Source organism: Mixophyes fleayi, chromosome 5 (genome assembly GCF_038048845.1).
Source record: "Mixophyes fleayi isolate aMixFle1 chromosome 5, aMixFle1.hap1, whole genome shotgun sequence".
Taxonomy (NCBI): Eukaryota; Metazoa; Chordata; class Amphibia; order Anura; family Limnodynastidae; genus Mixophyes; species Mixophyes fleayi.
The window spans coordinates 82,130,523-82,146,594 of record NC_134406.1 but is presented as its reverse complement, the minus strand read 5'-3'; the positions used below and the strand labels follow the sequence as shown (position 1 = coordinate 82,146,594).

General features: G+C 43.4%; 1 protein-coding gene across 5 annotated transcripts in view; it reads right to left on the bottom strand.

The window, feature by feature from the left end:
• Positions 1–16,072, bottom strand: part of ULK4 (unc-51 like kinase 4) — a 572,842-nt gene that overhangs the window by 384,733 nt on the left and 172,037 nt on the right. For all 5 annotated transcript variants that reach the window (XM_075212480.1, XM_075212479.1, XM_075212478.1 and 2 more), the window contains 2 exons: positions 15,672–15,854; positions 12,937–13,064 (listed from right to left, as the gene is read on the bottom strand). In XM_075212480.1, coding sequence (XP_075068581.1) covers positions 12,937–13,064; positions 15,672–15,854 — 311 coding nt within the window. The remainder of the gene's footprint in view (positions 1–12,936; positions 13,065–15,671; positions 15,855–16,072) is intronic.

Sequence of the window (16,072 nt, the reverse complement as noted above, 5' to 3'; positions counted from 1 at the left end):
AGCTCAGAGATGAGAGGTAACGGGTATCTGTTCTTTATAGTGATGGCGTTCAATCGCCGGTAGTCAATACACGGCCGTAGGGAACCGTCTTTCTTCTTGACGAAGAAAAATCCCGCGCCCGCGGGAGAGGAAGATTTCCTGATAAAGCCACGTTGAAGATTCTCAGAAATATAGGTGGTCATGGCAGTATTCTCAGGGAGAGATAGGGGATAGATTCTGCCCTTAGGAAGAGGTTTATCAGGTAGTAATTCGATGGAGCAGTCCCAGGGCCGATGGGGGGGCAGGACCTCGGCCGCAGCTTTGCAAAACATATCCTGATAAGCAATATATGGAAGTGGCAGTTCAACGTGTGGAGATATCAGAAGACAAGGAAGAGAGGTCTGGCTGGGTTTTAGACCAGACAAACAGGACTTAAAACATTGTGGGCCCCAAGAAGTGACCATCGCACGATTCCAATCCAATTGGGGTGAATGAAGCTTGAGCCAAGGTAATCCTAGAATGACGGTGTTGACAGAACGAGGAAGAACCAGGAACTCGATGACTTCAGAATGTAGCACCCCTACCGTCAGCCGAACTGGGGCGCAGGCGTGAGAAACAGACCCGTTGGAGATCCGATTCCCATCTACCGCGGTGAGGAATAACGGCTGAGGCAATTTGATAGTAGTTAATTGGAGTTGCGATGCCAGAGTGGCAGAGATGAAATTTCCGGCAGAGCCGGAATCCACAAAGGCTAAGGTCTCAAAGGGGCCGACAGAGGTATGCAAGGAGATGGGCATGAGGCAGTCGTTACTAGCAATGGTGTAGGGAGTAATAATTCCAACTCCTAAATCGGCCTCCCTTCCACCGATTAGGAGGGGGCGTTTCCCGGTCTCTTGGTACAAGATGAGATTGTATTGTGGAGATCCTGGTCATACCAACATAAGTTTTGCTTGAAGCGACGTTGACGTTCCTCGGCGGACAGCCGGGAACGGCCGATTTGCATCGGTTCTTCAGGAAGGACCGGGTTTTGAAACATGGGAGCAAGGCGAGTAGAGGACCGTCTGGAAGTGGCACGTTCCAGAGTCCGCTCACGGAAACGTAGATCAATGCGATTGCATAAAGAAATCAGGGAATCCAAATCAGCGGGAAGCTCACGGGAAGTTAACTCATCCTTAACTCGGTCTGAGAGTCCTTGCCAAAAGGTTGCTACCAAGGCTTCGTTATTCCAACTGAGCTCAGAGGACAGTGTGCGGAATTGTATAGCATACTGCCCGACGGTCAGGGATCCCTGGCGGAGGTTCAGGAGACTGGAGGCAGCCGAGGAGATGCGTCCGGGCTCATCAAAAACCTTGCGGAAGGTTTCAATGAAGGTGGTGACGTTGGACAGCATAGGGTCATCTCGCTCCCACAGGGGGGAGGCCCAAGCAAGGGCCTGTCCGGATAATAAGGACATAATAAACGCCACCTTAATGCGTTCAGAGGGAAAAGATGCAGGACTACACTCGAAGTGGATCAGACACTGATTAAGGAATCCTCTGCATCTTTTAGGCTCGCCATCAAACTTGTCCGGTGGAGAGAGTCTCAGGGCTGTAGAGGAAACCACTGCAGGAGAGGAGGAGGTGGCGGCGACTACCACGGTAGTCACGGGAACATTTTGAGCAGAAGCCATGGAGACCTGGAGGGTCTCAAGACGAGTTGCGACTCCTTGGATACAGTGAAGTAACTGTGCCTGCTCTGCTTCTTGCTTCTCCACCCTATGAGCCAAGTGGAGTAGAAGGTCACGTGCAGAGGGTTCATTAGATGAGTCGGTTGACATGGCCAGAGCAAACTGTCACAGACGTGACCTTAGTACCTGCAAGTATTGGCACTACTACACCAGGAGGCGCGGAGTCTAACACGCCGCTGGTGTTCACCAGGGACCCCCGCAAGGAAGTTTGGACTTAGCGGCAACGACGTGCAGGTCGCAGCCCTCCCAGGTAGCTACTTGCGAGATATAGAGAAAGGCGTAGTCAAACAGGCAGAGTCAGGAACCAACCGGGCAGATGAGGTACCGAATCAGAAGACAGAGAATGGTCAGCAGGCCGAGGTCAAACCAGAATATTAGGATGGGACAAATGGAGAATCAGAAAGCGAGGTCAGGAAGCCGGGTCAAAACACAGGAAACCAGAAGTTACTATACAGGGACACTGAGACTAAGTAAACCAGTTGCTCTGGCACCCTAATGGTGTCAGAGCAGGCTTTAAATAGGAAGTGAAGCTTCCTCATTGGTGGCAGGGAATCGGCGGTCAGCTGTTCTGACCGCCGACAGGAACTAGAGAGACGCGTCCCGTTGCTATGGCGACGGGCGCGCCTGCGCACCTCGTCGCCGGAAGAGGCGTCCCCGTTGCTTGGCAAGGGGGCGCTCTGGAGACAGACGTCCGTCCCTGCTCGAGGAGGAGGCGCAGGGACGGCGTCCGACACCGCCCAGGCGGTGGAGTAGGCATTCTCCTATCCTCCACCTGTACTTTCAGACTCATTCCTCCTGAACCCTCCCTCTCCTTCTCCTCTTTTGAAGTCCACTCTATCCGTCTCTTCTACCCCATCCATCTCCGCGTCTCTGTCATATACCGTCCCCCTGGCCCCTCCTCCCTTTTCCTTGACAACTTTGCTGCCTGGCTCCCACATCCCCTCTCTTCTGACATCCCCTCCATTATCCTTGGCGACTTCAATATCCCTATTGACAACCCAACCGACCCTGCTTCTGTCAAACTCCTTGCCCTTTCTTCCTCCCTTGGCCTCTCCCAATGGACCTCCTCTTCTACCCACTGCCTTGGTCACTCCCTTGACCTTGTCTTCTCCCACCGTTGCAGTCTGTCCGACTTCTCTATTTCCCCCTTTCCACTCTCGGACCACCATCTCCTCTCATTCTCTCTCTCCTCTACTCCTGCAGCCCTCCCCCCACCCAAATCTACCCGGTCCAGACGCGATCTCGACACCCTTGATCCTACTATGCTGTCCTCTCCTCTCTCCCCTTTCCACCCTGTCCTGCCCCAATCAGGCAGTCTCCCTCTATAACCAAACCCTCTCCTCCGCCCTTGATGCGGTCGCTCCTGCACAGCCTATCCACCTTCGCTGCTCCAATCCCCAACCCTGGCATTCCAAACTTACTCGCTTCCTCCAAAAATGCTCTTGCACTGCCGAACACCAATAGAGAAAATCTCGCTCCCTAGCTAATTTCCTCCACTTCAAGTTTATCCTCTCCTCCTACAGCTCTGCCCTCTCGCTCGCTAAGCAATCCTTCTTTAAATCCCTCATCTCCTCCCAGTCCTTCAACCCCCGCCACCTCTTCGCCACCTTTAACACTCTCCTGTCTCCCCCCTCCCTCTCTGCCACTGACTTCTCCTTTTTCTCCCCTAAAATTGCGGCCATCAGACTTGAAATCTCTTCCTCCACCAACCTTTCCGCCTCCCCCCCTCTCGCCCATCCTCCACCCTCCACTCTCCCCCCCTCTCCCCCCAGCCACCAACTCCTTCTCTCCTTCCGCCCTACCTCGGGAGAGGAAGTCCACTCTCTCATTTCTTCTTCCCCCCCTTCTACCTGCCCCCAGGACCCCATCCCCTCTCACCTTCTTCGCTCCCTCTCCGCCGGCACCTGCTCCCACCTCGCTCACCTCTTTAACCTGTCCCTCTCTACCGGCATCTTCCCCTCTGCCTTTAAACATGCTCTCGTCTCACCCATTCTCAAGAAACCCAACCTTGACCCCACCTCACTCTCTAATTACCGCCCCATTTCCCTTCTCCCCTTTGCCTCCAAAATACTGGAGAGACTTGTCTGCAACCGTCTCTCCACCTACCTCTCTGAACACTCCCTCCTTGACCCTCTCCAATCAGGCTTCCGCCCCCTCCATTCCACTGAAACTGACCTGGCTCAAGTTACGAATGATCTCCTCTCGGCTAAAGCCATGGACCACTACTCCCTCCTGATTCTCCTCGACCCCTCAGCGGCCTTTGACACCGTTGACCACCCCCTCCTGCTTCACACCCTCCAGTCCATTGGCCTCTCCGGTACTGTCCTCTCCTGGTTCAACTCTTACCTTGCTGACCGTTCCTTCTCTGTTTCCACCTCTGAGTCTCTCTCCCCCTCTTCCTCCCTTCCAGTCGGGGTCCCTCAGGGCTCTGTCCTTGGACCCTTACTATTCTCACTATACACCTCTTCTCTGGGTGCACTCATCAGCTCCTTCGGCCTCAAGTACCACCTTTATGCTGATGACACCCAACTCTACCTTTCTTCTCCTGATCTCTCTCCCTCCCTTCTCTCCAGGGTATCCGCATGCCTCTCTGCCATCTCCTCCTGGATGTCCTCTAGATTTCTTAAACTCAATCTTGCTAAAACTGAACTCATTGTCTTTCCTCCCTCTCGTACCTCCTTCCCCTCTGACCTCTCTATCACTGTTGACGACTCCTCTATCTCCTCTGTTCCCCAACTCCGCTGCCTAGGTGTCATCCTCGACTCCTCTCTCTCCTTTGCCCCTCACATTCACTCTCTCGCCAAATCCTGCCGTTTCCAGCTTCGCAACATTGCCCGCATTCGGCCCTTCCTCTCCCAGGATGCCACCAAATCTCTCGTCCACTCTCTGATTATCTCCAGCTTGGACTACTGCAACCTTCTCCTTATCGGCCTCCCCCTCTCTCATCTCGCTCCTCTTAGATCTGTACTTAACGCAGCTGCTAGACTTATTTTTCTCTCTCGCCGTTCCACCTCTGTCTCCCCACTCTACCAAGCCCTTCACTGGCTCCCCTTCCCCTACAGAATCCTTTTCAAGCTCCTCACTCTCACTTACAAGGCCCTCGCCAACTCCACTGCTCCCTACATCTCTAACCTTATCTCTATTCGCACTCCCTCCCGCCCTCTGCGATCGTCCAACGATCGTCGCCTCTCTTCCCCCCTGATTACCTCCTCTCACGCACGCATTCAAGACTTCTCCCGCGCCGCTCCCCTCCATTGGAACAAGCTCCCCCACTCCATCAGAACTTCCCCTAATCTGTCCTCTTTCAAACGAACATTAAAAACCCACCTTTTCCTAAAAGCCTTCCAGTCTCATGCCTAAACTCCCACTGGTCGGCTTCCTCTCTTTCTCATCCCTTCTTCCGTTCTCCCCCTTCCTCGACTCCGTCTCTCCCGTCTCATGCATGTGTCTGTCTGTCTTCCCCTCCCTTTAGATTGTTCGCTCCTTTGAGCAGGGCTCTCCTACCTCCTGTTTCCATCACTTTTAACTTCGCTCTCCAGCTACTCAGTTCACCTCCTCTCTTACCCTCTGCCCTCTGTCTCCTCTCGCTTCTCTCCGCTCCCCGCAGTGACTCTTTACCTGTCATCCGTGCCCACCCTCTTGGGCCATAGTTACCTGCATGTACTCACTTTTCCCCTCCTTCTCTTTCTTGCTGTGACTGAGCCCCCAGAGTTATAGTGCTTACTGTTACTTGTACTGTGCTGTTTCACCTTGTACTGTGCCATTGTTTGTCCTTGTACGGCGCTAAGGATTCTTTGTGGTGCCCTATAAATAAAAATTAATAATAATAATAATAATAATAATAATAATAATATATTAAAAAGGAGTGGTCCCAACACGGAACCTTGAGGTACTCCACTTAAAACTTTTGACCAATTAGAAAATGTTCCATTTATCACAACTATGTTGCCTATTCTTTAACCAGTTTTCGATCCAAGTACAAATGTTGCTTCCTAGACCCAGTTCCCTTATTTTGCAAACCAACCTCTTGTGTGGCACTGTATCAAAGGCCTTTGCAAAATCTAAGTAGACCACATCTACTGTGCTGCCCTGGTCTAAGTTCCCACTAACTTCCTCATAGAAACGAATTAGATTAGTTTGACATGACCTATCCCTCACAAATCCATGCTGATTCCCACTAATAATCTTATTGCGCACCAAGTAATCCTGAATACTATCCCTTAATATACATTCCACACTATTGATGTCAGGTTTACAGGTCTATAATTCCCCGGTTTTGATCTCCTCCCCTTTTTAAACTACGGCACCACATCTGCTATTTGCCAATCACTTGGTACTGAGCCTGATAAGATTGAATCTATGAAAATGAAGAATAGCTATTTCTGAGTTTAGCTCCATAAGAACTCTTGGGTGTATGCCATCTGAACCTGGAGCTTTATTTATTTTAACATTCTTCAATCGCCTTTGGACTGGACTTCTTCTTTTGTCACTCAAGTATTAATTAAGTGTATGGTTTCATTTCCGTTTTAGTCCTACCATTTGTTCCTCTCTAGTAAATACTGAAGAAAAGAAAGTGTATAAAACCCCTGCTTTTTCCTTAGTATTATTTATCAGTTCACCCATCTCACTTCTAAGGGGTCCTATATTATCTTTTTTAATCCTTTTGCCAATTATATGGCATTTTTGGGTTTTGTCTTATTTTCTTTTACAACTTGTTTTTCATTTTCTAATTTAGCCAATCTACGTTCCTTTTTTTTTTGCATGTCTTATTACATTCCTTGTACCTGCGGAAGGACTTCTCAGACCCTTCAGACTTAAACAATTTAAAAGCACGCTTCTTCCTCTGCATTTCTTCCCTTCCATTTTTATTTAACCACATTGGTTTAGACTTAATTATTTTACATTTATTACCCATAGGAATGAACTTATACATGTATGTTTCCAACAACAATTTAAAGACAGCTCACATTTTTCCGTATTTTTTCCTTCAAAAACTTTATCCCAGTCTATGCACTTTACAGATTCCTTTAGCATATTAAAATGTGCCTTTCTAAAGTTTAAAGTCCTAGTTGATCCCTGAATTTAGCCAGGCAGATTATACCATATCTACATGAACACAGTGGAAACATCCATTTTCAGAATGTATGAATTAACTAGGAACAAGCACTGGGAAGCACTTCATGCTTCAGTGATGCCACAGATTCCTTGTGAACTCATGATCTGCAGCATTATGAACTTAGTGCCAAATATAAAACGGTTGCCTCCACTGCATGTAGATGACGTGTACATTTAAGTCATTATTTCAGCAAATGGTAGATTCAGCTACTAGAATTGTTTTCAAAATAATCTGAATTGTGCTTCCAAACAGACCATTCTGTCAGGCGCTGTCCCTCCGCATCTGCTTCGGGATGGCCGCCTGCCTCTCATCACCCTGCATCTGTTCACCCGGCAACCATACACGATACTTCCGGACAGACTGCTGGTTCCAGTGCGCATGCGCGTTGTGATGGATTCTGAACCTGGTGGCAGCTGGTGACCTCAGCGCCACCGGTAATTAGCTGCAGTTCCCCCATCTATAATGAAGGCTCTGGAACCCTTAGGGTCTTTCCTGTGCTCCAGCATTCTAGACGGCTGTGTACTGACCCTGCTTGCTGTATTGGCTCCGGACGTTGTAATTCCCAGTGACTATTAGTTGGAATCTCCCTTTGGTTCTGCATTTCCTAGTAATATTTACCACTACTTCACTGGAAGCTGTTCTTGAGAACCGCCACCTGTGTGCCCCTTGCGGCTAATTCCAAACCTCCGTGCGGGGTTCCCTTGGTAAGACCAGGGGTGTATTAGACTCCGTGCCTCCAGACTCAGCCTTATCAATCTCAGCAAGTAGGCATCATCCTATTTCTTTCGTGTGACACACTGTCAATCCATTTCTATTCTCTCTCTACATTGAAGCTCTAACATGGCTCTTTAGCCTCTTATAGTTTCTAAAAGTGACTGTTACATTCAATGTATTAATACCAATCTTATGTATTAGTCACAATTTAGCTGTGGTGTTTCTAGATTGGTATTGTTAGTCTGGTTTTGTGTTAATTGCAGTTGTATTGACAGCTGAGGCACATTCACATTGTAATGAAAGCAAAAATCGATTTATGCTATTTTACAGTCCTTATTTGGCTACATGAAATGCTGGGCAATACTTTAAATTTAACGAACGGCTATGTTTCTATTAGTTGTTATAACATATCAACTGGCACTAGTTTCAATGATTAGGCTAGATTAGCCACAGTAGCAGTAGATGTTGATCAAGAAAGGTTGCCATGTCATGTATGACAACCAAGAAGGAACCAACAAATTTGCTACACTACCTGCAGTTCCTATGTCCTCTGCAAGGATTTCGAAGGCAGTACAGGTCACTCAGGATCTGGACCACTCAGGCTCCAGCATTGCCTCAAATGGGTGAAGGGTGCTGTCTGAGACTACAGTGCAGAGCAAGAAGTACATAGGATGGTGCTTCTCTAACTTCCATGCCAAATATAGCATGCCTTGCTTGTGGATTTATGTAGGGAGTATTGTCAGTGAAGTGACAGTAAACATAACTGACATGTTATTATTATTATTAGCATTTACTTATATAGTTCCAGTACACTCATTAGCCCTCTATAATTGGGAACAATTACAGCAATAAGACAAGACTGGGTATGAACAGATATAACGCTGCTCTCAGGTTTACAATCTATAATAAAAAAGAGGGGTTTGATACATGAGGGAAAGTGTCACATATTGCTTAGTGGTACAGCCAGTTTTCAATGGGAATACTGCTTAGTGGGGCTATTTGATCTAGTCACACAGCAACACTGGCTTTTGAGTTTTAAAGTTGATTACGTATAAGAAAAATATTGAAGCATAAGAATGAATGTAAGTTTTGTGTGATCTATGTAGAGAGGTGGTAATCGGGTAGAATGTGCTAGGTCAACCAATAGTATTTAAGATTTATTTTTACAATTTTTTTTTTATTATTGAATATGCGCCCCCGAGCTGCCACTTGTGGCGACAATGCCGTTGCTGCTCCCTCCCCTTCCTCCTTCCCACTCTTCCCCTCCTCACTGGCTGTCGGGAATGATGCCATCCTCATGTCCCGACGGTGTCAGTGAGAAGCTGCAGGAACTGACTGCTGACGGAAGCCAGGTAAGTAAAGTTTTAAAAAAGTCATCTGGTAATGAAGAAACGCGACAGTTTGTAAGATTGAGTCCCCACAAGACCAACATCATACTATACTCAGGATCGGAGATAATTCTGTGTATACCTCTTTCACATATCTGTGCGCTGTAGACTGGAAGAATTTCTCACGCTGGCACCCACCTTTTTCACTTCCGCTTGAGATGGTTGTGGGTATGTTAATGACTTTGGGCTGTGCAAGTTTCATCAAGGGGATAAGAGCTCCCTGATCAGCTCTCTACTACACTGTAGGGTTGATCCCCCTTCTACCAGCTCACATCAAGGAAGGACAAGATATAGTGGAACAGTGGGTTAACACACTCACCTAATGTAATCTGAGACTGTATATTTCTGCATGTAAAGAACTGCACCAAACAGATAGAGGCACACCAATATCTGTCAGTCTGAATCATTACACATATGCTATCTGAGCACACTCTACATTCCTGTGTTTTTCTCAGATCTACACAGAGGATTTATTACTCCTATATAACACTGTGATTTCAGAGGAGCTGTCCACTCATTCTGATTCCTTATCAGCTCTAACTGCCTTGTTGGGATATGTATTAACTCTTAACACTACATCTATTGTATCTAAGGAATATATCCTCTAGTGAATACTACAACAATTGTATACTTTTATACATTCCAAATGTGCATTTCTATATTACAATATTGTGTATCAGGTAGGTTTTCTATGGTTACATATGAGGTCTCCAGGTGTGTAATTGATTTTTTTGTATGTTCTATGGTTTTTACTCTTTTAAGGTTATGAGTATATGTGATTTTAATACATTTTTACTTATATTTGTGCAATCAGGAGTTCGGTGTTCAGGTTATATTTGATAGAAGGATTATATTATTTATTTTACTTTTAGATCTATAGATTTTTGTCAACCCTAATTGTTTATTGTATTGCTTTGGATTTAGGAGGAGGTGGCGTTTCCTCCTTATTGGGGAGCTACTATTTGAAGATTATAACATAGTATTAGAATCTCACTGTGTTTATTTAAAACCTTAGCACCTAGGAGTTTAGTGTGTTTGAGACTAAGTAAAGTTTTGTGTTTATGCGGGGCATAGTGTGTTGCAAGGGGGGACAGAGTGTGTGCTGCAAGGGGGACAATGTACTGAGGGACAGAGTATGATGGAGGGGGACACTGTGATAAAGGGCACAGCGTACTGAGGGGACAGTGTGATAAGGGATCTAATGGCTGGGGGGGAAGAGGGTCATAAATTAGCCACTTGGGGTTTAGAGACATTTATGCATACATCCTTTTCACTAATGCTATAAATTGACAAGTGTAAGGTATGTGGGGGAAGCTAAGGTGGATGATGAATTGGCTGGGGAAGTAGGTGATGAAATAACTTGGGAAGTGGTGAAATTGCCAGGGAAGTCATGAATTGGCCACTGGTGGTTGAGGAAATGTCTACTGGGGGGGGGGGGGGGGGCATGTTCTCTGTATTGTGTGGTGTTCATGAGGATGTTCGCTAAAGAGCCTAATCATTGAGGGTTTGTAATATTTGCACATTTTCAAAACAGAACCCCAACTTTCCAGAAAACAGCTAAACTACAACAAAACTGCCAAAGCTGCAAGAATAAGCAAGAAAGAACAGGTAAGAGTGTCTAAATTTTTTGCTGGCTAATACTCCTGAATTCATATTTTATCTTTAATGATTTGAGTGGGAAGGGGGAGCTACGGTAGTATTAGCCTAGGGTGGTCAGAACCCTTAATCAGGCCCTGGTGCTAAACAAGTAAAAACGATGGTTTGGGAATTTGATAAGCATATTATTCTATTTAGTACACCGCCTAATTATAATTAACCTTTACCTTTTAAAAAATCTGCAGTGGAAAGAAAATCTAACAATATTTTTCACTTTCATGCATCATAAATAAACATTTCCATGTAAGTTTACTTTACATTATACCATCCTAGTACTGCAAATTTACAATCTATTAAACAGTTATTCCCCTGAGCCAAGAGTCACGCCCTCCTGTATACCCAATAATGATAGGCACTTCCTTTTCTCTTTAATGTAGGATAAGGAAACTGTACTCCTTCTACTCATCCTGTAACCTCCTCCTTTATTCCCTGCCACACATCCAGGGCCGCCGAGAGGGGGGGAGGGTACATTTTACACGGGCCCAGGTTTGCCAGGGGGCCCAGGCCGGGCCCTCGCTGCTAATTTTTCATTTTTTTTTATTTTTTTTTTAAAAAATAAATTCTATTTTGTGATTTTTTTTTATTATTTTTTTCGCGGCGAGGGGGGGGGGGGGTCTGTCCCTCATTGTTGGGGGGAGCTGGAACAAAAAAAAAATCATACTCACGTGATCGCGGCGCCGCGTCCCTCCGCTCCTCTCTGCTCCACTCACACTGACTGCCGGGTGTGACGTCATCAAGTCACGCCCGTCAGTCAGTGAGGAGCGCCGCAGCCAGGACAAAGCCAGAAGAAAGAAGAGAAGACAGAAGAGAAGAAAAGAAAGAAGCTAACAAAAGGTAAGTTAAGAAACGGAGAGGCAAGGGGAGGGAAACAGAAAGGGACAGTGCTATAAAGAAGAGGGAGTAAAAAAAACAGGGGAGAGCAAAAAAAAAAGGGGAGAGAAGCACGGTTTAAAAAAAAGGGGAGAGAAGCACAGAGTAAAAAAAAAAGGGGAGAGGCACAGAGTAAAAAAAAAGGGACAGAGAGGCTGAGAGTAAAAAAAAAACAGGGGGAGAGGCACAGAGTGAAAAAGAAGGGGGGAAAGCAGCACGGAGGGCGCAGTGTGAGCATAAGGGGGCACAGTGTAGTTGTGATGAAGGGGCACAGTATTGTGTGTGTGATGGCACAGGGGGCTTGTTGCAATGTAGTGTGTTTGAGGTAGGTGGTGGCTAATTAATGGGCGCTATTTTTGTTTGTAGGGTGATGGTGGGGCAATTTAATAGTGGGGACTATTAATTTAAGATGGGGTGGTTTGGGGGCTATTGAATATGGGGGTGAGTTTAGGGAGAATGAGGTCTATTTATTAAATGTAACTATGAGTTATTTAATGGCAGTGATGATTGTGGGAAATAGGTATTGCTGCTTGCAGGAAGGGAATAGGTTTATTCATTAAATGTGAATACTATTATTTTAATGTTGGGGCTGGAGGAAGGCCTAATTATTAATCGTGGGTGCTATTGATTTAACGCCGGGGCTGACTGTAATTTTCTGAATAAAGCCATTTTTTTTTACAAATAGGTCCTTCAACATTCCAGGATCCGGACAAGCCGCAACTAAAGAAACCAGCAGCCACAGGTGTAGAAAGTGAGAAGAACAGGTAGGAGAGAGCAGCACAGTGTGTGAAATGTTGTGATTCTAGTAGGGACAATACCAATTTTTGCTGAGTGTTGTGCCCAATGTAAGATGCAGGCCAAGACTGAACTCTGTGTACACACTGCATTCTTTGTATACTACACTGTGGTGCTAGATGTCCTGAAAGTCAGGAGTGCTTGGACATATGTGACGCTCCTGCAAATTCAGAGCCTAGTGATTTTGATGTTAGCCACGCCCCCAAATGCATGACCACACCCTCGAGAAAAAAAATTGCATGCTCGACTATAAGGGGGCCCCATGAATTTGTTGTACCGGGGCCCTGAATTCCTCTTGGCAGCCCTGCACACATCTATCATATTCTTATGTTTTTTTAAATAAGTTGTTCTTGTTCGTTTCACTTTTTATCATTCTTGTCATGTCTTCCCATATATGACTTTATTGTAAAACAGTCTACATCCACTACTGTTATATTGTATTAATGCGTGGGGTTTATTTTGACCATCCAAAATAGATAATTATATAAAAAGGAAAAAAAAATAAACTATGATAAATAGGTTCTCTAAAACAAGAACAATAATTTTCAAATACAGAGATATGGGTTTTAAGATGTAAGTTTTAGTGTCACAAATTTAATCTTTTTCTCCTTCTATATAATTTGAAATTATTGCTGCTCACTTTGATAATGGAAAAAACAAAATGTACATTTTTTAAATTAAATTAGATTTACCTGGTTTGGCAGCATAGAAGCAGCATCTCTTTATTGTTAATTAAAACTTGCAAAATGACCAGGAAAGCTTTGGCTCGTAATGCTGTTGAAGGGCTTTCCAGCAGCCGTACTATCTTTGTAACAAAATCCTGAAAAAAGATGCAAAAAATAAATGAGTACAGAAACATAAATCTGCAACTGAAAGGACATTAAAGCAAAGTGAAAAGTAAAATATTTCTCAGCATGTTGCCATTCCATTTCATCACAGTGATGAAAGTAATCAGACAAAAGTAAAAATGTAGAATTTAAAAAATGTCATTGTTTAACAAGGTTAGTATTAATCAGAGATAGCAGAAGAGTGAAAATCTGCACAATCTAGTTTAAAACAAAATATGATGCAGATCTCTCCAATTTACAGATCTACAATGAATAGATAAATATCTGTGAAAATTGAACTTTACAAATATATTTATTTGTCTTATAAATTCTCTTGTAATTCTGTTTCTGGGGGTGAGAAAGGGGGTATGATAGATCCAACGATCATCTAGCCTCAAATGACATGAAGTTTCAGTTCATTGAAGACTGTAGGCACACAAGCATTAAGCCCTTCCCCATTTGTAGACCAGTCCTTTTACACTACACTTTATGTAGCCCTATTCGCAGAGCAAAAAAACAATTAAAATATTCCCTCAGAAGAAAGACTCTCATTTGCTAATATTTCTCATTGTCTTAGCTCATTTTTTTACTATGCTGTGAAAAACAATTTTGACATGATCTGTGCAGGGAAAGGGTCACATTTCAGGCTATGTCCCTCCTATGCACAAGCCTACTATGACGCACGCTTCATCTGGCCTGATAATAATTTTAACAAAACAATGTCTGATGTAATTATCAATAATCCACTATATCCAAAGTTCACTGAATGAAGAGCCCATATAGACACAAAAGTAAAAAAAAACCAAATAAGTTATATGTTATTTGGAACTTATTACAAGTAGAACTCATAGTTTCCAACATTACAACACATTAGTTGGGTTCATTTTAGACTGGACAATTACATGTACAAGGGTCCCGTGAGGCGCATATGTAACTAAAACACAATATTCACAATTATAGTCTTGTAATAATAATAATATTCTTATTGCATTTTATTACACTGTTTTTAATTATGCTATTTAAAGAGAATAAGTAAAAATATTGTACTTTCGGAAAATTCTCCTTCCATATTTAAAAAAAACTAAATGTAATTGATTATTAGATAATGATACAGGAGTTGCATAATCAAGAAAAGTATCCGATTCTCCTGTCTTGGTTGCAGAATGATGGGTTCTTGTGCACTGCTAACTGGTGTGAACATTTAATATGTATTCTATTAACCTTTTTTACATGTATTGGTTAACATTTAAAAAATTAAAAAGTATAGTGTATCATAAAGGCTTTAAAGGGTAAGTCATTATGTCCAGTACTGCTTTATATCAAAGTCGTTTATTTTATGTCTGGCATGGCCGGAAGGTGCAATTTGCCATTTTCAGCAAGTCCAAGAAAGCCGCTCTAATATATTTTCTGGAAACAATACAAATACAATTTATGGTGTTCTTTTCTATTAGTTCTTCCTAAGAAAGGTAATAGCACAATGTATTATAGCCCTTGTGAGTGGGAAGACTTATGGCTTCTGTGCACATTGTGGTGACAGGTTTGTGACCACACAGTTTAATCCATATTATTGCCTTACTTACAAGAAAGATAATATTTGACAGGAAGTTTTTTTTTTCTTCACAGCCTAAACAGAAAAGTGGAAAGCAGTCCTTTCAATGATACACAGTGGAGCTAATTCACCAAAAACCCAGCCTCATATATTAGCAGTAGTAGCCATTTTGTGTTGCTTGAGGCACCTTTGAGTTTACTACCAAATGTCACTAAATCTTCTACTTCATACTGTATTCATAATAATTGTGAAAGACTGATTGACTGACTAGCATGACAAGTGATAAACAATACTAAGTAAAGTACTGCATGCCTAATATAGAGCAGAGTTTTGCCTTTACATGCTTCAGATTTCATGTATATTATACAAAGAAAATACCCTGGTATAAGTGGAGGAAATCAACCATATAGCATATTATTTATAATCCAATGGAACAGAGGTAAATGTTCCCTAGAAAATGGTAAATTAAATGGTTGTTATGATAAATATATATAATTTTAGTAAACTGCTCAAAGAGTAAAATATAGTATGATATCACCTCCCTTCCAATGTCTATTTTCTTTTTAATCTGCTTTGATGTTTGTCAGACATAGGTTGGATGTCTAAAGAGGTAACTCGGAGGTCATAATCTAAGGTACCCTATCCTCCATACCCTCAAACCCACTGGAGAATATATCCAGACACCAGAAACAGTGTTACAAATTAGCAGGAATCAGTCTGTATTCCAGAGGAATGTAGAAGAAAAGCAGGAGTTAGGGGGAGAGGGCGAGAGAAAAGGTGATTTTAAATATATCTAATGTAAAATGTCAACAAAAGTTTTATAGTTTCTTTTATTCTAATGGAGAAGTTACTTCTGGAAAATGTTATTTACATGGCATTACTATGACCCAATGTCTCACCCACTGGTTCTTCTGCTAGTGAACATGGTTTCCCTTACAAACGATGACATTTTTTCTTAAAGAATAAATAGCAGTATATTTTTACATATTTACACAATGTCGTGCCAACTGAGATTTAGAGAATTGCCAGCGCACATTAAACTCTATTTTACCTTTTCTTGGGTAAGTCTTTGTAGATGAATTCCAGATGACAACATCGTAGCAAACATGGTTAACATGTACTGCTGCACTTTAGCTATTCCTGTCACTAGTACGTTTATCACGGACATAAGTCCCACTTTCTCAATGACACTCTGGAAAACTGTAGGGGCATGATGAGTGATTCTGCATAAAGCCTAAAACAAAAATAATTCATTCAGTTAATCTGATCACTAGAAGCAGTTTCCATATACTTTTTTATTGTCAAGTCACCAACCTGGCCCATACAATGTGTTTAAATCCTTCCCAAACGTCATTTTCGATTTTGTTGAGTTTTCAAAGCAGAGGGATGGTATTCATAAAAATGTATTAATTCAGATCAAGCAAGTCAATTAATTTCTATATACGTGTGCAA